This window comes from Canis lupus, chromosome 10, assembly GCF_048164855.1.
Source record: "Canis lupus baileyi chromosome 10, mCanLup2.hap1, whole genome shotgun sequence".
Taxonomy (NCBI): Eukaryota; Metazoa; Chordata; class Mammalia; order Carnivora; family Canidae; genus Canis; species Canis lupus.
The window spans coordinates 67,448,199-67,475,449 of record NC_132847.1 but is presented as its reverse complement, the minus strand read 5'-3'; the positions used below and the strand labels follow the sequence as shown (position 1 = coordinate 67,475,449).

The 27,251-nt window shown below is 38.3% G+C and overlaps 1 protein-coding gene across 1 annotated transcript in view; it reads right to left on the bottom strand.

Annotated features, from left to right (window-relative positions):
- Positions 1-27,251, bottom strand: part of MUSK (muscle associated receptor tyrosine kinase) — an 89,406-nt gene that overhangs the window by 24,264 nt on the left and 37,891 nt on the right. The window contains exons 6-8 of the mRNA XM_072840348.1: positions 24,934-24,963; positions 17,970-18,094; positions 7,749-7,908 (exon numbers count right to left, since the gene is read on the bottom strand). Of these exons, the coding sequence (XP_072696449.1) occupies positions 7,749-7,908; positions 17,970-18,094; positions 24,934-24,963 (315 nt within the window). The remainder of the gene's footprint in view (positions 1-7,748; positions 7,909-17,969; positions 18,095-24,933; positions 24,964-27,251) is intronic.

Genomic DNA, 27,251 nt, shown 5'->3' with positions numbered 1-27,251 from the left:
GTGCAAAGATTCCCGGAACTTATTCATCATATAACTGGAAGTTCTTACCCTTTGACCAACATCTCTTCATTTCCCCTACCACCCAGCTCGGGGTAACGACCACTGTACTCTTTCTATGAGTAAGACTTTTCAGATACCACGTAGAAGTGATAACCTACATCTCTGTCTTTCTCTGACTTCTCTCACATACTATAATGCCCTCAAGTTTCATCCATGTACAAATGGCCAGATTTCCTTCTTCATCATGGTTGAATGATATCACATTGTATGTATACATGAGGCACTATGAGATATACGTTGAGATATTTTATAAATACATATATCACATATTTATCCTTTTGTTTATCGACAGAAAGTTAGGTTGTTTCCATATCTTATAACTTATCTGCTGTTTTGACAAATTGTGAATAATGCTGCAACAAACATGATGATGTAGATACTTCTTCAATATCCTGTTTTCATTTCCTTTGGCTAAATATCCAGAAGTGGAATTGCTGGATCATATAGTACCTCTGTTTTTAATTTTTTTTTTTTTTAATTTCTTGAGAAACTTCCATACTGTTTTCCATAGTGGCTGAACCAATTTACATCCCCACCACAGTGCACAAGGATCTTATTTTCTCTGCATCACACTTAACTCGTCTTTTTTTTTTTTTTTTGATAGTCATTCAAACATGTGTAAGGTAGTATCTCATTGTGGTTTTGATTTGCCTGATAATTAGTGATGTTGAGCATCTTTTCATGTACCTGCTGGCCATCTGTTTATGTCTTCTTTGGAAAAATGTCTGCTCAGATTCTCTGTTTGTTTTTCTGAAAAAACTAGGTTGCTTTTTTGCTGTTGAGTTGTATGAGCTCTTTATATATTTTGGATATTAACTCCTTCTCAGATATGTGATTTAAGACTATCTTTCCCCCATTTCATAGGAAACCTTTCCATTTTGTTGATGGTTTCTTTTTTTAATATTTTATTTATTTATTCATGAGAGACACAGAGAGGTAGAGACACAGGCAGAGGAAGAAGCAGGCTGCCCACGGGGAGCCTCATGAGGGACTCGATCCAGTTTCATTGGTGTATGAATCTGTTTTCATGCCAATTCCATACTATTTTGATTCTTACTTATAGTTTTATAATATAGTTTGAAATCAGGAAGTGTGATGTCTCTAGCTTTATTCTTCATTCTCAGGATTGCTTTGGTTGTTCACAATTTTTGTGGTCCCATACACATTTTAAGATGGTTTGCTCTATTTCTATGAAAAATGCCATGGAAATATTAATAGGTATTGCATTGAATCCGTAGCTTGCTTTGAGTGATACGGGAATTTTAGCAATATTAATTCTTGTGATCCATGAAACATGGTATCTTTTCATTTATTTGTGTCTTCAATTTCTTTCATCAAAATCTTTTTGTTTTCAGCATACAGATCTTTTACCTTCACAGTGAAACTTATTCCTAAGTATCTTATTATTTTTGATGCTATTGTAAGTGGAATGGTTTTCTTTATTTCTTTTTCCAATGTTTTGTTGTTAGTGTATAAAAATACAACTGATTTCTGTATGTTGATTTTGTATGTTGCAACTTTACTGGTTTTGTTGATTCATTCTAATGTTTTTTTTGGTAGAGTCTTTAGGATTTTCCTATATAAAGATCATATCATCTGCAAACAGACAATTTTACTTCTTCCTTTTCAATTTGGATGGCTTTTATTTCTTTTTATTGCCTAATTGCTCTGGCTAGGACTTCTAGTACTATGTTGAATAGGAGTAGTGAGAGTAGGCACTCTGTTGGCCCCCTGTTGGCAGAGTCACCCCAAAGGAATGGAGGGATCAGTAATCCCAGCTGGTGTAATAATGAATTGTTTCAAAACCAACTCATAATTGATGCCAAGTGAAAGCACTGTGCACCCACCCACTAAAATATGGCATGATTTAAGAAATAAAGTACATTTGAAACCTTCAAAAAAAAATAGGAGTAGTGAGAGTAGGCATCCTTTTCTTGTTCCTGATCTTAGAGGAAGATCACCATTTAGTATAATGTTGGCTGTGGGTTGGTCATATATAGCTTTTATTGTGTTGAGGAATGTTCCTTCTAAACCCAGTTTGTTGAGCATTTTTATCGTGAAAGGATATTGCATTTTTTCAAATGCTTTTCTGCATCTATTGAGGTGATCATGTGATTTTTATCTTTCATTCTGTTAATGTGGTGTATCACATTTATCTGTGTATGTTGAACCATCCTTGCATCCCAGGGATCAATCCCACTTGATCATGATAAGTCCTCTTTTATATGATGTTGAATTTGACTTGCTAAAATTTTGTTGAGAATTTTTGCATCAGTGTTCTTCAGGGAAAGTGGTTTTCTTTTCTTGTCATGTCTTTATCTGGCTTTGATATCAGAGTAATGCTGGCCTCATAAAATGAGTTTGGGAATGTTCCCCCCTGTTCAGTTTTTGGAAGAGTTTGAGAAGAATTGGTATAATTCTCTAAATGTTTGGTAGATTTAGTATCAGTGCCTATTTGGTGGCATCTGGCTCTTTCAGAGTTGTGCTCAGTATAGGGATCGTGGGCTGTCTTGTTGGTCTCTGTCACAGAGCCGAGGGTTCTAATGACAAAGAGAAGGCACCTGGCCAAATACCCAGCATCCTGGTGATTTTAAATTGCAACTTGAGCCTTTCAAGGTTGTGGCTGGAAGGAAATGCAACTTCCTGGTTCATAGGGAGAGGTTCCAAAATTTTCCTGACTCCTTTTGATGACTAACAGCAAATGTAAATGAGTCAGAAAGAAGTATATCACATTTCTCAAACAATGCATAAGGATTGGGGCATACACATGGAAGAGTTGTGGGAAAATGAAGACTGATCTTTATTTTTTATATTCCTTCAAACACTAGAAATATCATTAGAGATAATCCTAAACACTAGACCAGATTTTTCCATTTCCAGTTTTCCTGCTGGGATGAGTAAATAAACCGATGGAGGAAAAGCTTCAAAGGGAAACAGAGAATGTGACAAAGGAGGCTGTTGACTACAGAATACTAGGGGAGGATGGGAATGGCTGAAATGAGAGAAAGGAGAATTTGGGGTAAGGAAGCATTGCCAGAATGTCAAGAGGAGTCACCACGCCTGACTCAAAACTCTGGACCTCTGAGGCCATCAGAGGCCAAAGGAGAAAGGGGCTGAAAGCAGGACTGGAGAAAGCAGATGCCACATTCAAGCTCTGGGAGGTCTGGGGAGCATAAGACCATGGTTCTTTAAAATGATTCTGAATTAAGTGGCTCCATGGATCTTATTTTCACCAATGTGGCTTCACTTTCCTGGAATATTACCTAAGGGAGCACCTCAGGATTGGGAGGCAGTTTCCTCATTGATAACACTGCGAACATTTTGAGGCATCTAGTAGATTTAATGGAAAAGAATGGGGTCAAGGAGAGGAAGAGAAAATGGCAGATGTCTTATGGGGTTCAGAGGTCTTATTCCACTGCACTCATGAGACACTCTCATTAGATCTGCCTGGGGAAATTTTAGGAAAAGTAGAGGAGCTTCAGGCCTCATAGTCCATGAGATACAACAGGAAAAGCAGATCAGGGGATGAACAAAAGGATACTGTAGCTTTTTATGAATTAGCTCCTTAAGGGAGTCTCTCTTTACTCATCTTAGTAACATTTTTTTTCCCTGTGCAGAAGGATTCACACTTATTGGTTAACATACAGCACCTAACACTTGCTAAACGTGCACTGCCAGGCCCATTGGCTAAAGTCAAGTCATTGCTGGTTCCAGTCAACATGACCATTACACTTACTGAGGTCACTGCTCCTCATCTGCATTCAACTCTGCTGCTGCAAGAGATTTCAAGTCCTCTGCCGCTATATACCAGTCCATGCATTGCTTCTACCATCTTTTTCCCCATACAAATGCTACTGCTGTTCTCCCCCAGGCTACCATTGCTGATTACCTCCGTCCTCACTCTGGTCTTCTCTCAGCATTGATGCCCAAGACCATTTCTCCATTTATCTTCTATGCTGCTTGCCACAACTGAAGGTTCTTTCTACCACCAGAAGACACCATTAGTGTTTTAGTATTTTAGCCTTCTCTGTTGGTATATTCCATTTATTAATGCAGTCGGATCAGGCTCTCATCAGGTATATTCCATTTGTTAATAGAGTTGGATCAGCCAGGTCAGGGATGAAGGGGTGAAGTTGCTGTATACAATATGGCGGTAATCATGCTTTGTAGTCATTTTAGCATCTTAAAGATCATGTCTGTGCAATGAGTCTGCCTTGGTGTGATGAAGATATACCCATTATATTAGTTCTCCTTACTTATTTCCATAGTACTGCCTTCATACACATCTTTGTACTTAAGATGGTAGACCCTGAAAGTTGCTGTGCTAAAGGGATTGTCTCCAGCTTGGTGTGTTATGGAAAGGAGGAAGGTAGAGGAATTAAGAATTCAGATATACATTTTATAGAGTCCTTGCTGTAGACCAAAATCCTCGAAGAGAGATATAAATAAAGGAAAAAGCCAAAGCAGGGGGACTTTTCTCTACTTCTTATTTGGAACTCTAGAAGCAAGGAACCTTATTAGGCATCCCTTACTCTGATATAAAATGGCCACATTAGTGTCAAAATGGTAGCATGACATGGTTGGGTAGACAACGGAACTGGGTCAATAGGTCTAAATCTCTCTTGGATTTTGTATAACATGCAAGTGATCCAGAAGTTACTTTAGGCCCCACAGGGATAAAGAAGGAGCTGAATTAGAACTCAACAGGCCTGCCTTCATAGGGAGAGACAGGGTGACCTAGTTGCAAAGGTTGGAAAGTAGACTCTAGAGAGGGGCTTGATGAAGGATGTGACAAAGATGGAGAGGACTGTGCTGTTACAGGTGGAGCTTCAATGGTGCTGAGCCAGCCAGAGGGGAGAGGGTCTTCTACATCCTAACAAAGCCAAGAGATGAGATCCCAAGATCTCCAGCTATAGACTTCACTAGAGAATGGGGTAGAGGTTTGTTCCAGAGGGGCACTACTGCCTGGTTCCAAGTCCCTTTTCCCCCCGCCATCTAGGAAGAGCCCCAGCAGAGAATTAATATGTGAATGACTGAATTAATTACCTCAAATGAAATGCTCTTAAGATTAGCAACACTAATTTTTCTCTTTCACCCTGAAAAGGCATAGGTTAAAGTAGATTAAATCAGTTTATTTTCTTGGATTTGAGTATTCATATGTAAATATTTCTCTCTTTCTCTCTCTCTCTCCCTCCCTCCCCCCCCTCCACACATGCACATGATATAAATGGATGGATAGAGGATAGGTACTGTAAATTGCTATTTATTTATTTATTTACTTAATGTTGGTTCTTGATCAAATATCAAATAAAACATAAGATATTGAGACTAATTCCAGGTTATTCAAAGGCATTATAATTTTAATTATTTTTTTAATCTCCTGGACCTCCTCATGTTCTTATATTTTTATTTTGTTTTGTTTTATAAATTACTATTTGTCCTAGACACCTTTCTTAAGCTCTTACATCTACTACACTATTAACTCGTTCTACTACACTGCTACATTCTAGCACATTCAAATCCTCTTGGGTTTGTTTGTTTGTTTGTTTTTAGGGGAGAGAGAAGAGGGGGAAGGGGCAGAGGGAGGAGAGAGAAAGAGAGAATCCCACAACCCTGAGATCCCACAGGGCTCAATCTTACAACACTGAGATCGTGACCTGAGCTAAAATCAAGAGTTGGTTATTTAACTGACAGAGCCACCTAGGCACCCCTCAAATCCTATCATTTTTTATCCTAATAGGTCTTCTGTATCTCTCCTCTTCTCTCTCTACCAATTATTGCAGTTGTCTTTCAGACCTTCATTACTTTTCTAGATTCTTTGAATAGCCTCCTGACTGTGTGCCATATCTCCCAATATTTTACACCCAACATCTGTTAATTTGTCAATGGTATCTCTGATATTACTAATCTCCTCTAAAATAATTAGATGACTTCCCAGTAATTGAAGAATACATCAACCTATTCAGGCTATTCATAACCTGGCCAGAGCCCACATTTCTTTTTTTTTTTAATTAATTAATTAATTTATTTATTTATGATAGTCACAGAGAGAGAAAGAGAGGCAGAGACATAGGCAGAGGGAGAAGCAGGCTCCATGCACCAGGAGCCTGACGTGGGATTTGATCCCGGGTCTCCAGGATTGCACCCTGGGCCAAAGGCAGGTGCCAAACCACTGCGCCACCCAGGGATCCCGAGAGCCCACATTTCAAGCCTTTCTTCCCATTCTCTATCTTGCTCCCAGTCTCCATCATGCTCTAAGCTTTGCCAACCAATTTGCTGTTTTCTTTGTCTGTGCTTCTGCAGTAGAACCTAGTCTGCATCGTAATATATATGGCTGGCTGACTTCCTTTCTAGATTGAGAGTCCCCAAAAGGCAGGGACTCCATTGTTAATTATCCCATTTGTTACTTAAGTTTGCATCCTTTAGTCTACATAATGATGGCCTGAATCTAGTGTTTAATAAATGCTTAATAAATAAGAATATTTTACAAACAACAAGATACTATATAAGCAATAATTGTTTTATTATTGTTTGTTAAATTGAGTCAAATTCATTTTTAGAATTCTCATCATTCTCTAGGAGAAATGATTTCCCATCAGTGGAAATTCTAGAATAATTGATATGCTAGCTCAAGGTGCTATAAGCAGATTTTACTCTGGAGAGGAAGGCAGAAGGAATCCTTGGTTTTAGAATTTTCTCCTTCCTTCCTAGGCATGCTTTAGAAGGCCAGCCTTGTCCAGCGCTCCCTGTATATCTCTCTGTGGTCTCTATTCATGTCATATTAAAATCACAAACATTACCAGGAATTTCCCCATCATGGAAGATCAAAGAAGTGCCATGGTAATAAGAAATAGCAGGATCTGGAGAGCTGGCTTTGAGCACAGGTTCTAGCAGTGCTTGCCTTACATGTGAGGCCAAGCATCTCTGCTGACCCTTGGGAAGTAGACACATTAGGAGTATAACATGCCTGGCATTTCCTGATACAGGGATTATTTCCATCTTTAGGAATTCCACAAATGTTCTCAGGAGCCTTTGGGGCATTTACATTTTAAAAATAAACCTTTATAACTCAACAAAATATCCTAGAAATCTGTATGTCAGCTCTTTTCCTTGAAAACACCTGTAAGTCCTGCTATCACTTTCATGAAACAGGAAAGGGAAAGACCACAAAGTAGATCAAATACTCATAAGTAAAAATGCCCTCAAGAAATAGCCATGCAGAAATTGGCACAACCGTGTGAAGGATCTGCCAAGTTACTCTTTGAGAGCCCTGAAAAGTGTGATTAGCCCCACAAAAGAAAAAAAAAAGAGAGAGAGAGATGAAGAGGAAAGAAAGAGAGAGGAAGGAAAGAAAAGAAAAGGCAAACAGAAAAAAAGGAAGAAAGGCAGGAGGAAGGTAATAAGAAGAAAGGGAGGGAAAGAAAAGAAATGAGATGGAAGAGAAATGAACTCCTGGATGCTTGTTACCCATCATGTGGACAGTTATCAGAGGATTTCATTTCTGAGGCAATAAATCACTCAAGATCAATTATCTAGATCAACCTCTGGAGTGCCCTCCAAGGAGAAAGAAATTGCCCAAAGGGGACTAAAGTAAGAAATAAAAGAAAAAAGATTTTGCCCCAAATGAGATACGGAATAGTGCCAACTCTCTCCTCTTGGAGCAATGTGATTACGAAAATCCATCCTACCTGCTATGCTGATGGTGGCTGCAGCCTTTGCGGTGCTGAATTTCTCTCCATGCTTATTAGTAGCTATGCATGTGAAGAGTCCTGGCTTAGTAATGAACAGCTGCAGTCTTGAGTCAATCACTCGGTCTTTCACACTTTCTTGAATGGACCCAGAAGAAACCTGATGGGAGTAGAGGGAAAAAAAAACAGATAAAATTAGGTCAAGGACTTCCTGATATACTGCATCAGTTGACTTGGAAGAGACAGCATCAAAATTATGATCAAAAGACATGTGGTAGATCGCAAAAATAGCCAAAACCTTTTCTTTCTCTATGCCTGTGACCTTGTAACGTAGCTCTTCCCCCAAGAGGTAGCATCTCTCTCTGTGCTTTGAATCTAAACTTGGCCTTGTACTTGTCGGAGAAAATCAGAAACAGACTCGTAAAATTCTTGCACATTGTGGCTTACTTTCTTGTTGCTCTTGGAACCCATGACCTCCTATGACCAACCCAGAGCTAGCCTGCTAGAGGAGGAGGCACACATGGCCCAGTTTTCTGCACTGCCCCAGCTGAGAGCCAAGAACAACCACTAGATATACAAGCGAGGCCATTCTAGATCAACTAGCCCCCAGTCAATGTGCCAGTCTTAGGAACTAGATCAGCCAAGATCATGAAATCATGGCCCAGATCAGCAGAACCACCCTGTCGACCCACAGACTTGTGAGCATTACATAATTGTTAACTCCTATTCAGTTCCCCACAAATGCACACCAGATAGATAGATGGTTATGAAAAGGTTATAAAAACCAATTCTGTTTCCGAGGCATGACATACACCATGCCATACTATTTAAATCAGAAAAGCAAATGTCTTTGAAGCGCCAGGATATCAATGCAGTATTGGTCCCCAACTGGCGGGTTAATATATGTAAGTGCTCATTAGTCATCACCTTTTCAGCTCTGTGAGAAAGACAGTTGCCCAGCACTTTCTATGAGGTTGCAGAGTTAGAATCTGTACCCTTGTTATGATAATTATTCTTTAATCGTCTCTGTTTGTATGAGGGGAAGATGCCAGTTTAGTTAGGAGTCTTTATGTTCTATCTCTGAGGGAAATTTGAATGGAAAGACAACCAAGGAATCAGGCCATGATTCACCTTGGCCTCATCTCGGAGGAGTGGCCTTGAAAGCTCTCTCTCTTTGTCCCATGGTAGGGAACAGGGCTGGAAATAAGAAAATTAGAACCAGTTATTTTGCTATTTTGCCTGTTTCAACAGTTAGACTAACAAGGGGGAGGGGAAACCCTGGGGGGAAACCAGCTTCCTTTTTTTGCTGCCAGGTGGCTGGCTGGCTTTGGATCCAAGCTCTCTCTGTAGTTATTAAGCAGGGAAGTTGGTCCAATTAGCTTCTTTGTCTTTGTATTCCTTCTCTGTACTACTGGATTCAATCCTTATGATAAAAATTCCAGGTGAGCATCAATTTAAGTCAGATCAAGTCTTATGGCAGATTCCCCGGATAAATAGCTAGAACTTTGTGAGAAATTGACAAGGCAGAGAAAAAAATATCTTTAAGAGACAGACTCAGTTGGGAATTAAGATAGGATGCATCATTATCATATTTAGCGGAAGCGCAACGTCTTATGGATTTGAATCTCCAAGTTAGGTAGAGAAGATGGAGTAACTTGAAATACAATTTTGCTCTCTGAATTTTAGCAACAGAGCAACAATGGAGAAAAAGGCTACAGGCCTCAAACGTCTGTGCTCAATCAACACGCTTTATGCTATTGGGGTATTTCATTTATAAATATAACCCCTTCCCAGTTTGTAGAAGTGAAATCTACAGAACAATTACTTCCCCCCCGCCCCCGCTCCTTCACGAGGTTAATCCCCCCTTCAGAAAGGAGGTCAGCGCACAGGCCTTGGAGACAAGTTGGGAACGAGTCATCCCCCAGAGTTGACTGAACTAGCACTATTTTCATGTTCACACCTAAGAAAGTCATTCCTTAAACTCCTCCTCAAGGTCCCTGAGAACATTCTTGGTGGGAAAGAGGATGAGTTTTAAACTGGCTGGCCTCTCTTCTCCTGGACTTCAGCCAGGTATGGAAATAGTTCAGCAAGGAGACCAACAGGTTACAAGGCTCATTGCTCGGTTATGATGTGGCTCCTAAAGGCTTTTCCTCCTGTTTCCAGAGGCTTTGCCTGATTCAGTTTGTGACTCATGCACAGCAAGCCTTGTTAGTCATAGTTTGAATTTGTTTTTCTTTCTTCATGGATCATCCTGACCAACCGTTAAGTATTTTTTGATGGCCTCAAAATAAAAACAACCCTTTGCCCTCCATTCTGATCTCTTTTTTGTCCCTAAGTTTCCAATTATTACTGAGTTTTGAGCAAGGTGTGCTGAGGCAAAACTGAGTACTTAATTGAGATGACGATAGCTGGTATTTACAGTAAACATGTGATTTTCTCCAAGTCACTCAGACATACTGACCTGAAGGAGATGGATAAACAGGTCTCTGCTCTGTATGTGGGGTTCTCTTTCTGAGACAGTGACCTCATGAAGAGGCAAATAGGAAACTTGATCATAAATATGCATATGCAAATATGTTTACACTTGAGATAATGTGTGGCAAAGCTTTTTGAAAGCAGCAAACTAGTATTGACCTGTGGAATATTTTTATATATCATCAATACATTAATGATGCTGGTTTGAGAGAATTTCCTCGAAGTTATGGATAATGTCGTAACTTCATGACTTGACCTTGGTGCAGGAAGACCTCTGAAAGGTATTCTGGCTTCGATGGCTTGGTCTTACATGTAGTTCCAGCTTGCTGAGAATACCTCATGGAGCTGTAGGGTATGGCCCAGAAGGGTCCATGTTTAGGGAGATATAATAATGTCTGTCTACACATCCTAAAAAAGGGATAACAGACTGAGAAAATTTTCCATATTGTTTCTGATCAACATCACCATAGTGACCTCTTTCAATCTGGCTGCTACAATATTCCATATGATATATCCCAGTTGATATATGTAATTATTTTCATTTACACAGCTAATAAGATAACTCCAAAGTTCATATACTTTGAACCCAAAATACTACCTCTTAAAAAATGTGTATAAAATAAAAGCCTCCCTTTAAGAAAATTCAAAAGCACAATCTCCGACACAGATAATTTCATTGTTTTATGAAATTCTTTTAGCAAATTAAAGTGATTCAACTTTTAAAATATTTTAGGAAGTGTATTTATTGGAAAAACAAGAGAGACATGTAATTCTACATTTTTTATTTGAATGCCAAAATAATGGAGATATCATCAATGTAACTTGACATAAACCTGGTCATCAAAATACAAGTTTATTTTCTTTTAGAAAAGTAATCTCTGTTCTATCCACATGAAACTACTACTTTCAATATTATGAAACGAAAGGAATATTACTACTTATTCTGAAATTCATCTCAGACTACAAATTTTCATGAGAAATGAATGACATTTCCGTAGGAAGAAAACAAAATAATTCTTGATTGCTTTGGGACACATGGCTAGCCTTTCTCTTCTAACTGCTCAGGGTTTCAGGTTATTGATGGATTCATAGAGGCAGGGAGGAAAGGAGCCGCCACATCCTTTAGAATTCCCATTATTCTGACTAGTGTGTTAGTGAAATTAGTTCACTGATTTGTAGTTAGTGAAGAGCTACAGTTCAAACTCTGTTTTATTCTGTGCCAATTAGCTCCCAGCTCTGCATTCATGTTTGTTCAGTCCACCCAAAATAATACCAGGGCTGTGGGCCCTTCCCTGTTCTCAATAGACTTTTCTGGTTTGCTGCTTGGTTATTAAATGCCTGAGATTGCCTCCATTTCCTGTAATTTGTGTCAGCACAAGCAAGATCATCTCAGTTTCTATTTGGACGTGGGTAGTAGCACCATGAACAAAAGTTGGCTGTAAGAGCAACCCTCTATCTGGCCATGAGAACCACAGATGTACTTTTGCTTTCTTCCTGAAAGTCACTATTAGTTCCTCTTTTAGAATCTGAAGCAATGGGTCTATTTTACTTCCTGCTTTTTGCGAATCACATCTTGAATGATTAAGTTGGGCTCTCAATAAGACCAAAACTAATTCAAATTATCTGACTTTTTTTTATTACTTCTCAACTCCAACAGAGACTAATCCTGCATCTTCCAGTTCTACACTCATGTGAGCCTCTAAAAACATTGAATTTTTTTTAAAAGCATGTGTCTTTCCATTTTCTTTATTCCTGTTTTCACAGAGGAAGTCAAATCAGTAAAGTCCTATCATCAGTCCACCTGCTTTCTTAGGACATAACTTTACACTACCTTGAGAGGCCAAAGACAACACCAGCAGCTTCCACAGGAGAGCCACAAAACCAACTGCCAAATAAGATTTGAATTTTAAATGACACTTGAAGTTTAATTAGAGAGCTAGAGAAGAATAGGAACTACTAGTTTCTTGATTGTAACTTAACAGCATTGGAGAACGTACCCCTGATGTCATATTAGGGATCATTTTCTCCAGCCACCTGACACTTCTGTCATTACAAACATGAGAAAATCAGTGTCTGAGAGGTGAGTGAGCTTCCCTACAATTATATTTGCTGAAGAGAGTCATTTCTTGCTTATGTCTGCTAACCCTTCACCTGTTCTTATTTATCATACCTCAAGTAGCAAGCTCATAGAGTGACATTATTTTCCTTACTGACTATATTTTGAAGAGATGGATAGTAGGCAATTTAGACAAGCTAAATTAGTTTTAAACATAATTTTTGCGAAAACAGTTTTGTGCATGTATCAGGAAAAAGACCCCTTTAGCAAAAATAATAGTGAAAACAAAAATAATAAATGAATTTAAGCCCTAAAGTGGCTGCTATTGCAGAATAACACTCTTCATTAGTTGAGGTGGGCTTAGAATTTGGCATCTTTTTCCTGGTGTTAACAACATCCACCAGAATTTCACACAGGGATGTGCTTTGTTTCCCACACACTTCTCTCCTTGCCCTCCTTCCCTTCCCATGTCTTGTCTCAGACTGCACTTTCCCTTCCTTCCTTTCTTTCCTTCTGTTTCTTTTTTTCTCCTCATTTACAACGTTCCTTTGACTTTAAAATGCTTTTAAATGTTAATATATTGTAATATGACAACATGTGGACCTTGAAACCAAGATCCCAAAAAGTTGGAGAGAGACCATACTGGAGGACATGAAAAATGAAAATAATTGAGAATCCCTTAGATGATTCATCAAGGTTTGAGTTGTAGTGAGAACCATCCTCACTCCACCCAAGGGACTGGTTCAAAAAGCACCCCATCTCCTTAAGGTATGAAAGAGGATCTTCAGTAGGACCACCTGAAGGGTTGGCATATGTCCCCTGCCGTGTAGTAAAGGGTTAACGTTAAAGTAGACTCAAGATGCTCAGACCCTGAACATTTGAAAGAAAGGACTGGCCTTTGACTTGCTTCTAAGAGATAACCTCTCATCCCTTGGAAAATCCTGCCTCATAAGAGGGTCTTTGTATATCTGAGACCATGAGCCATGCCAGATAGTTTGTGTTACAGTGCAAATTATGGTGAATAGCTCTATTTGTTCAGCAGGGACTCTAGGCTATACTGTATCAGTTTGACCTTTGGAAAGGTCAGAGGCTAACTAAGGTCAGTCATGTGAAACCTCCATGCTTTTGTAACTGACCCTCAGGAAAAACTCTGGACACCATGGCTGGCTGAGCTTCCTTACAAGACACCATACATGTTGACATCATTGCTGGGAGAATTAGGAGCTCTCCATGGGACTCCACATGGAGAGAACAACTGATTGCCCACTACTGAGTTTAGTCTGTGTCCTTTCACTGTAATAAACAATAACCATAAGAATAATGGCTTTTCTGAGTTCTCTGAATCCTTCTAGTGAATCATCAAATTTGAAGGTGGTCTTGGGGACTCTGACACACTTGCAATTTGTTGACACAGCAGAGATGTATCTGATACCCACCTGTAAAGTCTGAAGGGCAGAGCCAGGCTGCCTAGCAGCTCCAACGGAAGGAGCAAAGAGGGGCAGCTCTGCTCAGTGATCTGGATCACTGTGGATATACAGGTTTTATAGAAGATCTGGTTTGGAATTATTTTCAATCTTCCCCAAAGGTATTTTTGAGACATTGATGGGATCCCAACAGAAAGACTTCTCATCAACTAACAAATTGGAAGCTAAGAGGAAGATGGCTGCTCTGAGGAAAAGGAGTCACTAAGGTCATCTTGAATAGGCCTTGATTTCTGAAGAATCATGAATGTGTCCATGATGGAAAGAGTCATTTTAAATACTTGTCTGGAACAGTGGTGGAAAACCAGCCGAAAACAGTGTCAGTTAAATTAGAACTTTTCCATTTCAATTACTGCTCCTCCCTTCTTCCAACCCTAAACCTGTAGGAGTCTTAAATAGCAGTTAGGAAGTAGAGGAAGAGTGAATGAGTGTGAGAGAAGAAGCCAACCGCAGGACTGTTGTGGAAGGCAGGTGGCATGCAATCTGTAGTTTTAAGAAAGGGAGGCTGGCTCTCTCTGTAGAGTGTGCAATAATTGATCTCAGGGTAGTGAGTTTGAGCCCCACGTTGAGTGGGGAGTTTTTTTTTTTTTGTTTTGTTTTGTTTTTTTTAAATCTGAAAGGAAAGGAAAGGAAAGGAAAGGAAAGGAAAGGAAAGGAAAGGAAAGAAAGGGAGAAAGAGAAAGTTCCCATTTGTGAATTGCAGTTGGAAACTTTGGTCATTACTTAGGGTTAGGTACTTAGAATTACTAAATTGGGATGGTGTTAGTAATGTAAAATCACCTAAAAGCAACTGGGAAAGTCACAGAACCTGCTTGGGGCAGGACTTTATGGTGAGAAAAGAACTTACCCTGCTGAAGAAACTTCGAAGAAAAAAGAAGATATTAAATGAGGTCATATTGCTTGCAAGTCATGCTTGCTCAGCACCCGGTTTACAAAGATAATCTCAGCCCATATGTTTAACTCTCCTTTTTCTACCCCCAAATCCCAAAAGATAAATCAAGCCTAAAATTAAGAAAAATAAATCTATAGAAGGGCAGAAGGGTATCATAATCAAAGGGCCAGAAATACTCAGCAATTTCTGGAAGATACAAAGAGATGTGACTGGCTTCATAGAAAAATTAGTATCAACCAAGTCGCTGAAACCTAAATTTCACTGAGAGGAGAATGGATACATCTCCCTATAAAGTCATGGAAAATTCCAGAGTTCAGATAACAAGGCTGTAAGTAGGGGCAGACTTTGAGAGAGTGAGTAGAGTAGTGGAAGAACGTTATGAACTATTAGGAGTGCATATAGCACTAGGCTGAGGCATCTATCTATGGGCTAGAGCCTCTTTCATGGGTGTTTGTGGGGGACATTTATGTTAAGCACTAGAGCCTGAGAAAAAGTTGACAGATTATGTATCTCTCCACAAAAATATGCAGAGCATAAAGATTAGAAAGATTGTGGGTTTAAAATAAATTTATTTACTAGAAGTCTAATGAATTTCTATTACAACTACATTCTTTCTAATCTTATGCTCTGCAGAGATAAAATGTAGAGAAGAGAAAAACAATTGTTAAGGATACAATAGAGGAAAATGTCCCTGAGTTTAAGAGAGATTTGCATCTCAAGTTCTTCCCTTTAAATTCTGTGTCGAAAGAAAATACATCAATTTACCAATTGATTCTGTAGGGCTGGCATAATATTGTTAACAAAACCTGAGCAGGAGAGTTCTTAAAAACTAGGCTATTTCCATTTTTGAAAATATATGCAATAATCCTAAAGAAATTACAGCAAATTTGAAACCACACAATTAAACAAACAAAAAAAGAGCAATGTGTTTAAAGAATGAAAAAACTTTCCAATTTAAAGTGAAAAATGACATGTTCATCACAAAGTTAAAATAATGACAAGGCATTTCATTGAGTTTACAACATATTTATGTTAAAAACATTTGTTAGATTAAGATTAAAATAAATATCTTTAACCTCATAAAGAATATCAGAAACTAGAGACTGAATGCAAACCAAACATGAAGTGATTAAAATCTATAAAATATAATTATGATAATTCATGATAGATTCTTATTTCTGATATTGGTAAGCTGGGTTATCAAACCAGCTCTCACACTGAAAAAAATTAAAATTCTGGAAAGATACTTTTAAAAATATAACAAACTTAGAAACTTTCATTCTCCTTAAGACATTTTTCCAACCCAGAAAAATGTGTTTCCTTTGAGGAGTGAGGAGAGAGAAATCAAAACTCTGGGTTTCATAAGGGTTAGGAGTCTAATAAGAGATACAAGAAACTAATGTCTCAAAGAATCAAGTATCAGGGAGGTGTCAATAATAACTACAAGTGAAATAGCCCATGTAGAATTGCAGGCTGGGATAATTATCTGGGATAACCAAGAAGCCTCAAACCTTGAATTAGGTTTAAGATGGTCCAAGATAAGTAGTTGCTTCCGGTCCTTGGCAGAAATAAACAAAAAATTCTTTCTGGAGAAAGGTACCTTTATCTAGACTTCAAATTAATTCCTGGCTTCCTCCCCCCTAAATAGTGAACAGCACTTAGTCAAAGATAACTAGGCACACAAGGAAACAAAGCACAATGAACAAGAGTCAGCAGGAAAACAGGTAACAGAAAGACACCTAAAATGGCATCCCATCTCACTCAAAAGCCAAAGTTCTTTCAATGCCCTACATGAGCTTATATGATCCATGATTCCTAAATTACACCCCTTATTTCTTTCCTCTTTGCTCACTCACCTCCAGTCACATTGACTACTTGCTATTCCTTTGACATACTTTCTTTTTTTTAATATATTTGTTTATTTTTTATTTATTTATGATAGTCACAGAGAGAGAGAGAGAGAGGCAGAGACATAGGCAGAGGGAGAAGCAGGCTCCATGCACTGGGAGCCCGACGTGGGATTCGATCCCGGGTCTCCAGGATCGCGCCCTGGGCCAAAGGCAGGCGCCAAACCGCTGCGCCACCCAGGGATCCCTCCTTTGACATACTTTCTGCAAGTTTATCTGACTCTCCCCAGTTTTCTTCCCATGATTATTGACATAGTCTCATCCTCAGTCTTCACATCTTAGCTCAAATGTCTTCATCTAAATGAGGCTTCCTTGACCACTCTATTGAAAATGGAATCTTTCTCCTAAGGTTGCATATTCTGTCTCATTTTCCTGCATTATTTTTCTCCATAGTATTCGACACTGTCTGCATAGAATATTCTGCTATTTGTTTTATTTTGTCTTTCCCTGTCATAATGTAAGCTCTTTGAGGCAGGGAACTTCACTTTTTTTTTTTTTTTTTTTTAGTTTTTCTTTTTGAAAATATGACTTTATTTTTTTATTTTATTAGTTTCAGAGGTAGAATTTAGTGATTCACCAGTTGCATATATGCTCAGTGATTGTTACATCTAGTGCCCTCCTTAATACCCTTCACCCTCTTGTCCCTTCCTGCCCCCATCTCCCCTCCAGCAACCCTCAGTTTGTTTCCTAGAGTTCACTGTCTCTTATGATATGCCTCCCTCTCAATTTTTATCTTATTTTATTTTTCCTTTCCTTTCCCTATGTTCATCTGTTTTGTTTCTTAAATTCCACATATGAGTGAAATAATAGGGTATTTGTCTTTCTCTGACTGACTTAGTTTACTTGTTTTATTTGTTCCTGTATCCATAATGTCTAAAATATTGCCTGATACCTGGGAGATTCTCAGTAGATATTTGTAGAATGAGTAAATGAACATTTATATGTAAAGTGCTTAGAACAGAGCCTGGTACACAGTATCACTTAATATATGTTATTATTATCAGTATAAAAATGAATTAAAGGATATTAAACTGACAGTTACGGGTTCTAATTCTGGATTGTTTTTCATCAAAGTACCTCTAGTTCCAGTGAACTAATTTTTATGCTGATGAGTTTTGTGAAAATTATTTTACCTGTGTGGGAAGGAATTTTACCTCTTCACTTTTATATAAAAGCATAAATTTTTTTTTTGATTTTTCTACTCTACGATACAAGGAAAGAGGCAAACCCATGGAGTATAATTTTTAGGGCAATGACTTCTAGGATGAAAATCCTGAAAGACTTTGAAAAATGGAGGTGCAGGTGGGATCAGTAACAGAGATCAAGGCAACTTCACACTTATGTGGTCTATCCTGAAATTCCTCTCCACTGAGTCTTCCCCAGACAAGTCCCCGTACAGATGGCACTCACAGCATTTCCGTTTTCAATCCAGCTGATGGTGGGCACAGGGATGCCTGTTGCTGTACAGCGCAGGGTCACAAAGGAGCCAAATGTGACATTGTGGGATTCAGGAGCCCTCAGGATTCTGGCAAAAACTGTTAGGAAAACAGAAGTGGTGAGTGACTCCTAAAGGGAATGCTCAAACTGGAGTGGTCTTTTAAAAATGCAGATCAAATTGTGTTCTCCTGTGTAAACTCCTTCTATGTTCCCTCTATATTAAGGTAAGACCAAATGCCATACTGTGGCTTCTAAGCCACTTAATGCTATAACTCTACGTTTCTCACCACTGTCCAAGCTTCTTCCTTCTTTAGGAGCTTGTCTATGCTTTCCCTCGGCCTAGAGCACTCATCCCAGATCTTCATGTGGCACATTCATTGTATCATCCAGTCTCTGGTTAAGTGGAATTTCCTCAGAAAGGCCTTCCTTGACCACCCAACATAAGGTATAGCCTGCTTCCATTCACTTTTTCGTCATCCTGTTTTATTGCCTTTACATATCTTACCACTATCATAAGTTATTTTTTATTTGTCTATTGTCTGCCCCTCTCCCCCTCTGTAGATTGTGAGTTTTCAGCAACCAAAAACCTAGTTTGTTTTGTTCAGAAGAGTGCCTGACCAAAGTAATAGTATTTAATTGAATTAATTAAATAATTAATGAATGATTTATATCTTCAACTATATCACAGTGGGAGGACACACAAAATTTGTCAAATGTTTTAGAGAATGAAATGAGCACATTGTGCCAAAAAAGAAAGAAATATTTTAGGCCAAGTGTGAGCAGGAGAATAGATCATTAATATTCTATTCTGAGACTGAATCCCTACTGATTAATGAAGAGAACATCCGAGGAAGATATGATTTGACAACTGAATCCTTTTTGCAGATTCTAATTTTAGATTTGCAGGTTCAGATTAATTCAACTCCCAACTTTTTGATATTGAGGACTGTAAGAGATGGAATCTAGAAGAGCATGTTAGAAATACAATGTTAGGCACAAAAGCCAGAAGAAAGGAAAAGCAAGGAAGGCTCCATCTTTAAGGGAACAGGTGGTTAAAAAAGGCATCAAATGTTTAAAATACAGCTGAATCTGACCCCTGAAACAAAACTGAGACTGCTTTTAATAAATCGTGTAGTCTAATTCCCATCTGACAAAACATAGAGGTTAAGGAACATGTTAAGCAACGTTACAGGGATACAACTCATTCAAATTCAGAATATAGACAATTCAATAGGACAAATTATAATTTTCTCAATAAATAACTTGTATCAGGGGATAAAGAAAAAGAGAAATATTATAGAGTCAAAAAGACTTAGGAGGCATAAACTCATATGCAATGTGTGGATGTTATTTGGATTCTTACTCAATAGATTAGATGAAGAAAGATATTTTGAGATAATTGGATTAAAACTGTGCAGTCCTGATAGTAAATGGTACTAAGAAATTAGTGCTAATTGCGGATGGGTGGAATAATAAAAATGATAATGCAATTGTATTTTTTTAAAAAATCCCTACACTAAGGTACGTATTGGTTGATTGAATCTATGTCTGGGATTTGCTTTAAAAGAAACCAACAGCAATAAAATAGCAGTAGAATCAAAGAAACAAAATCAGTAGACTGTTGATCGTTGTTGCTGGTGGGTAATGGGAACATGGGAGTTCACTATATTACTGTACCTACTTTTCTGTAAGATTGGAAATCTTACAATAAATATTTTAAAATATTGCTGTGGAGCCTACTCCACAGCTCCAGAGAACATGTGATGAGACCTACACTTCTTCTGCCATTCAAATAGTATCAAGTTTTAGAAAACTCTGAAACTGAAGGCAAGTAAGGCTCTGAGGAGGAACGTTTGGCAGAGGCAGCAATCCTAAAAGCCTCAGAAATATCTACCATAGTTTTAGATCAAAATTCTATGAGGGATAATCCTAAATTGAAACGAAATGTGGGGAAAATTTTCCCTACCAGGTGAGTTATAGAGCCTGAAAGATTCCATAGCACAATGAGTGGCAGTAGCCATAGTGATCAGCAGAGTTGGCTGGAAAAGTGAGTGACCCTGTGGGGTTTCATGGGGCACGTTGCTACGAGTGCCCCATGCTTGGTTTAATTATCTGCTGTCTGTGTCTTGAACTTACTAGCGATTTTTGGATTAAAATCATTGTCATTTGCACCTGGCCCACAGGTTATGGAGCCAGTCCTGGTAGTCAGGGATAAACATGTCACCTTAAAAGAAGGCGTGAAGTCTGTACCTCTACTGAAGTTCCAGAAAAGCAGGACTCCAAGGTGAAATAGGAAATTAAAAAGTTGCATAATGAATGACTCGGAAGGATCAAGTGTCAATCAAGATTAAGTGACAGGCTGTCCTCCCTGGAAATACTAAATTTCTCAAGACCAGCCAGCTTGGAGGCAGTGCACACTTCTTCCAGATGTACCGCAGTGACACACGGTGACCCATCTGACCACCTGATGGGAGATTTCTCCCAACTCAGTCCAAACTCACAGGTTGTGTACTCTTGACAACAGACTGGCTGGCATCCACTGCATTGTTAAGTCTAGTGGGTTAAGAGGGGGAAAAGGCCAGGAATAAAAGGGAAGCTGTTTTTTGCGCACCCACATTCTTGCCAAAAGATAAAATAGAACTTTCCCCTTTTTCCAGTATTGAAAGATGTCTTCCACCCTTCCTGCCAGTTTCCCCCTTCCCACCCCCAAAGAAGGCATCCTAGCAAGGGTGCTCTCCGATATTTGCTTCTTTTCTAATGTTTTCTGACTATAATAGTAGAGACATAGATTGTACAACATATCTGAGTCCATGTTCATCATTTGGTTGAAATAGCTTTTTGGGGTTGAGGTTATGCTTGTGTGTCTTACATTTTTTGAGTGTGAAACTACTGTATTCATCATTTTATGGATAGAATTACCTCTCAGATTCTGAAAAAAGCAGGATCCTTGAGAGATTGAGAGTGGGATTATCTCAATCCCATAGGTACTAGAAAAGTGTAACCAGCAGCTACTGCAGGTAACTCTGTACCCTTGAACCTGAATGAGAGCCGTCTGGCTAAAGAGCATAATAAAAAGATGGATAAGAATGAAATCTAGATACTTCTGCTTTAATTTATAGAGACAAAAGTTTTCACTTAGGGACTGTAAATTCTTCCTGGAAATGCAGTAATAAGGGAGGATTTATTTTGTTCTAATTTACAGCTTTTTTTTTTTTTTTTTTTTACTTTTGGCTGGTATTATATTATTTAGAATATCATTTGGGCTCACTGCAAACTTTTGATGATCTATATTGCACAACATAGCTAAGCATAATGTGAGATGGTAAATAAGATAGAGTCAACATGGCCTTGTAGTGAATTTACTTAATATAATGCTCTGTCCCATATCAGAACCTTCTAGGGGGTCCAGTGGGGCACAGGATGGTACAAAAAAGAGCGGGATTGGCATTTTCAGTGGCTTCATGAAGGTGTGATGGTGCTGATAAACTTCTGGTCTCCTCCTCCAAAAGAGCAGATAGATATACCCTCCTCTGAGCCAGGGTATATTTCATTGTGTGTTGAGAAAAACAACTTTTGAAAAAAACAACTTTGTTTTCCTGAGTTGCTGCCTCAGCATTCTAAAATATGATAACCTTACCACACCCAGAATCTAGACATTTAGATAGGGACTTGAGTTTCAGATGTCTGTCATAAATCCCCACTTTGCTTTTCCTGGGCACCTTTTAAAATGATCACTTAGAGGGAAGCCCTAAAAAAGTGAGTATCTTCTGTCCCAATAACCTTGTAAGTATAGCTTCTTGCTGTCCCACTCTCTTCTCTGTGACCTGGGTCAGAGGACTGCCCTTCCCTGGGCTCACAGGATGTTCCTGAGACCCTGGCTTCTGGGATTTGTAAATAATAAATCTTGTGATTCCATTTCCTTTCTGTGGGTGTGTTGAAACTACGCCTTCAATCACAGTGAACCCATGGGTTTCACTTCCCCAAAGTGGGAGCTGGGATGCTGAGGGAGCTCCTTGCTGACCCCATGTGGGTAGCTTGTGTCCCCTCAGTGCTCTTTATTCAATTAACCAGCTCCCGCTTCTCCACATGCATTGTTAAGTCTAGTGGGTTAAGAGGGGAAAAAGGCCAGGAATAAAAGGGAAGCTGTTTTTTGCGCACCCACATTCTTGCCAAAAGATAAAATAGAACTTGTCCCCTTTTTCCAGTATTGAAAGATGTCTTCCACCCTTCCTGCCAGTTTCCCCCTCCCCACCCCCAAAGAAGGTCACAGATGTCTCCTTATCAAAATGTTTCTCAACACAGTCCCTTACCCTTGTTTGTGTTTCTTCATAGCACTTATCACCAGGTCATAACTATTGACTTGTTTGTTTGTTGGCAGTCTCCTCCTCTGGAATGTAAGCACCATAAGGGCAGAGCTTGCTTTGTTCACTAACACAGGCCAATTGATAAGTAGATAGAGCTCTGCATGGTACATAGCAGCCATTCAATAAATATTTGTTGAATCAGTGAATGAATCAATGAATGAATGACTCTTCTGCTTGGTGATATTGGAGAAAGGGACTTGTCTGTTATGAGTATCACAGCTCCCATGGGACCATCAGTCTCCCAGCTACCCTCAAACAAGAAGGGTATGGGGTTAAGGTGCAGTAACCATCCCAGCTCAGGGCTTCTCTGTCTTACAACTTAGGGTGAAAGGTTAAAGAGCGGGGAGGGGCTGAGAAGGATGAGGAGACAGATGTTAGTCTAATTCTTGGATGGAAAAGTAGAAAGTTTTATTTTTCAATCCAGCTTTATCAGCAATAAAACTGATATTTTTATACCCATCTGTATTTGTTACTAGCTTCAAGCAGAAGAGGTGAAGGAGGGATGAAAAAATTCCACCGTATTTATCAAACGTTGAAAAACAGTAAGGCCAGTTGCAATTAAAAACGAATGCTGACTTTCATGGATAATAATGCGCTGGTAATAATAAACTTAGATGTCATGCAGTAATACACTCCCATTATTTTGGTGGTAGCCCCAAACTGACAATGCACTCTAGGTCATCCATTTTAAAAGTAATGTGGTATATTTCATATCAAGTAAAATATCCACTGAATATCCCTATCTTGCATTTTATTTGCATCCAAAAACAGTATAAAAGTGTTTTTGTTACCTAAACTAGTTGCTTAATAGAAGAGGTACAGCATTACTTAGTAATTTAGAGGATGTTTACAACTGTTTTGGTATGGATTTTAAGAAAAAACACGGTGCAACTCTTCTTTCTATAGTCTTATCCATTATTCTCCAATTTGCTGTAAGCCCTATCCCACTTGCTTTCTTGTGGGGGCAAGCAAATTACTGTTCATCTGCATCATGGGAAATAGACATAGGCGATCTGTTTATCCCTGGATTTTCTGTTGTGGTATTCATTCATGAGTTTGGGGCTTTAATTTCTTGTGCGTAAATCTACAGCACTAACTGCAGATTGAGAATCATACTTTCAAAACTGGGCGTAAGCAGCCAGTGATTCCAAAATCCTATATAAAAACATAACCATATTATGTTCTCATTCTCATTCATCCCTCCCTCCTTCCCTTTCTCTTTCCATTTTCCAAAGCACTTTCAGATACATAATAAATCTTATTACTGATTGTCATTTTAAGGTATAATTTGAATTTGTAATAGGGAGATAGAGCTATTACTCAGTCTGAAATTGCCCTGATGGTGCAATGGAAAGCCTAGGGCAGGGGACCCAAATGAAGTCTCGAAATGCACAAGCAGTTTGGCTTGAGATGAATTGCCTCTCCTTTCTTGGTAGGACCAGAGGAATACTTAAATCCCTTATAAATTCTGTTCCTGAGCAATTATTTCAAAGGACACAATGAGCTCACATGGATTTTATTTTCTGTCATTTTTTCCCTTTCTTCATTTAATTCTAGTGTGCCTTAAGGAGATTTTTTAAAGGTTACTTGATTCTAACCAGCAGTGACTGCTGGAAATGAAGTGAAAGCAAAAAAAAAAAAAAAAAAAAAAAAAAAAAAAGAATCACACAGGAGCAGGTGAAATGATTTTATCTAAGTTTGATTGTATACAGCCTGATGTTTGGAAATAGAAAAGCATTTCAAATACCTTATTTGAGATCCTAAGGAGGTGCTGTTTCAATTACTATCAGCCTAAAGTTTATTTCTAGAGCCAAATGGTATCATATGAGAACTTGTGAATCTTATCCAAAATACATAAAAGTTTAGGTTAGAACAACACAAAGCTTGAATCTTAATCAAGATAGAAGGTGCTCACTTGGAAGAAAAACTCTTATTCTACAAAGTAGAATTTTTCCCCCCAAACAAATCCATCTACTTTCTTCTAAACATATTCCACTAAATAGATGTATATATCTACAATTAAAATTAATTTAAATTTGATTGATTTGATTTTGTTTCAAGCAGTTTCATAATACTTGTCTTCTTGGAATAATAACAATAAGAACCTAAGCTGGCATCTTGACATTTTTACATTTCTCCAAAACTTGTAACACCTTCCCTTCCCACTACATCCCCTTCCGCCAAAAAGGCTTTCAGTCAAAAGGTAACTTTCTGTTACAACCAGTGTGAGATTTATAGTCTCAAGCTGATTTATGTCATTTTGTTTGCATTTTCAGAGTTTACTTAATAAAAGTAAGTGGTCAATAAGTACATTATAAAACAAAGCAGCCTATCTAATAACACTCAGTCAAATGCTGACAATATTCCTGGTCCATCATTTGTTATTTCCTAAAAATAATAAAATAAAATAAAATAAAATAAAATAAAATAAATTAAAATAAAGTAAAATAAAATAAAATGAAATAAATAAAAATAAAAAAATAGGCACCTAGAATTGTCTATAAGGTCAGCAAAAAATAAACAATTGAATAGAACCATATATTTAAAAAGAAGGGCAGAAAGAAAAAAAATACCTTTAGTATCTTGTTCAGGTTCACTTTCTTCTATTAATAGAAACAAGACAAAACACACACAACACACACAACAAACATACAAACAAAAACAACACATCATGAAAAGGGAAAATCTTTGACCACAGAAACATCAGTTGCACAACAAGATTAATTAGAATCTGCTTGTTTCTTATTTCAATAAGAAACAAGTGCAATCAAGGGAAATTCCTGACCTCTTCAAGCAAACTATTAAATGACATAAAATTTCAAATGACTACTTTTAGTCGGGCAGTACGACACAGATAATCAACTACAGCATACCCAACAGCATAGCTCATTCATGCATTTTTATTTGAATGTTGACAATCCCCCTTTCTTTCAAGGCAACAGGCTGCCTACTATTCTGATAAATTGTGTTTTCCCTTTGTTAGCATGGCTTCTCCTTTTACAAGGTCCTGCTGTGAAGTCAGTGAGGTTGACTCTGGGATCTCAACTATCATTTCTATGGCAATAGACTCATGTTGTGGTAAACAGAGGATTAGGGGGTTTCTGCAGAACAGAGCCTACCACCAACAGAGATTCTCTCCTCTTACCCACTCCCTAAGGCTGCTCCCAGAGCAGAGAGGAGCAAATCACTATCTTGCAGGAAACTACCAGTGAAGCAGGCTCCAAAGGAAAATGTAAAAATGTCTATGCGGTGTGTGCAGAATCGAGAATTTGTGATTTTTTTTAAATCCTAGAAAAGAGACAACCATCAAATTGATTGTTCCAAAATGTTTAATATAATAACTGTATCAGATGTAGATCCCACATGGAGCTCTGTTTCTCTTTCCTGAAAGTTTATTTATGTCAATTTAGACAAGCTGACTGTAGCATTTGTTTATAAGTATAAAATAACTATGCTATTGTTAACGACTTTGAATGCTAAGGATGTATTTGCATAGTTCTTCCCAGGTTATGGATATTTGCACACATTATCTCCTTTAACCCTGATCATATACCTGTGATTAAACATAACTGATATTATTCAGCCCATTTTCCAGACGAGGAATCTGAGATTCAGAGCCTTGCTGCAGGGTCAGAGCCAGAAATGCCCCTCCAGACATCAATTCCCCCTTCTAAGGTGCTTCATAGTAAGAAATCCTCATTTTGCACTTAATGCTCAACCCTCTTAAATGTAAGCGAACTTATAATTTCCCTTTTAAATTGTACTGACTAAATGTTCCCTATCTCCACCAACCAAGTCCGTGGCACATTCCTGTTTTATTTTTTGAAGGTCAAAGACTACATGAAAGTTGTTATATTTGAATACATTTATGGTTAAAAGGAGAGTTAGAAATGTACCTACACAAAGAAAATCATTTTTTACAACACCCCCAACAGTGCCTGGTATTTTTCATACTGAAAACTGGTCATGTGGACACTTGAAACTGCCGAGTTCCCTGGTTTCCAACACAGACATTAATCAGGAAAAATAACACGGAGGTCCATGTTTGGACCAGATTAGCCCAAATGAAAAATTGCATTTGGACGCCTTTAGGCTGGGCATGTTTTCCTAGCTCCCTAACGCAGTTGTACTTATTTCCAGATCTTACTATTTTTGTTTTCCATCAGCCAAGTAACTATCTATGAGTGACTGAGATGGGTATGGGACTCCTATGGGAATATTAAGTGTCTTCATTCCCTGGCTGCTGTCGTTGCCCCAATTTTTTCCACCCAAGTTAAAAGGCCTCCATACATTTTGAGAATCCTATTTCTTCGTTTTTTAAAAAAAAATTATAATTTTTGTTTTTTCTCTTACAATATTCTTTTTTGGGTTCTGGAGCAAGTGCAGGTACATTCTGAGTCTCCTTTTACTTTTGCTCCAGTGGTCTTTGACTGGACCACCCTTGAGAGTGTACCATGAAGACCGTGCTGACTTCCCTTTGCTACCTTTCACTTTGTAACTATTGTTATTACTGCTGTTCATTTTGCTTGATTTCTTTGGAATTGGGAGCAATGTGAAGTTTTGAAAGAATGCACCCATTTTCTCCACTGCAGATCTACAGAACTGACTCGAGAGATGAGAGATTGTCCAAGATCTGCCATTTTCCTAGGAGGAGGGTCAAAGTTCTACCAGAAATTATATCTTCATATAGAGACTCTCAAAGTTTCTTTCTAGGCACAAGTGCAGATATACAGCTCTGTACATATGTATTTACAGTTGCTTATAGATTTATACACATGTATACCACATACACACACAATTAAGATTACTTTAAATTAGAGAAAATGATGCAAGAATAATCTGCAAAACCTATTTAAACTTTAGTACACCCATTCGGTGTATTAGATTATTG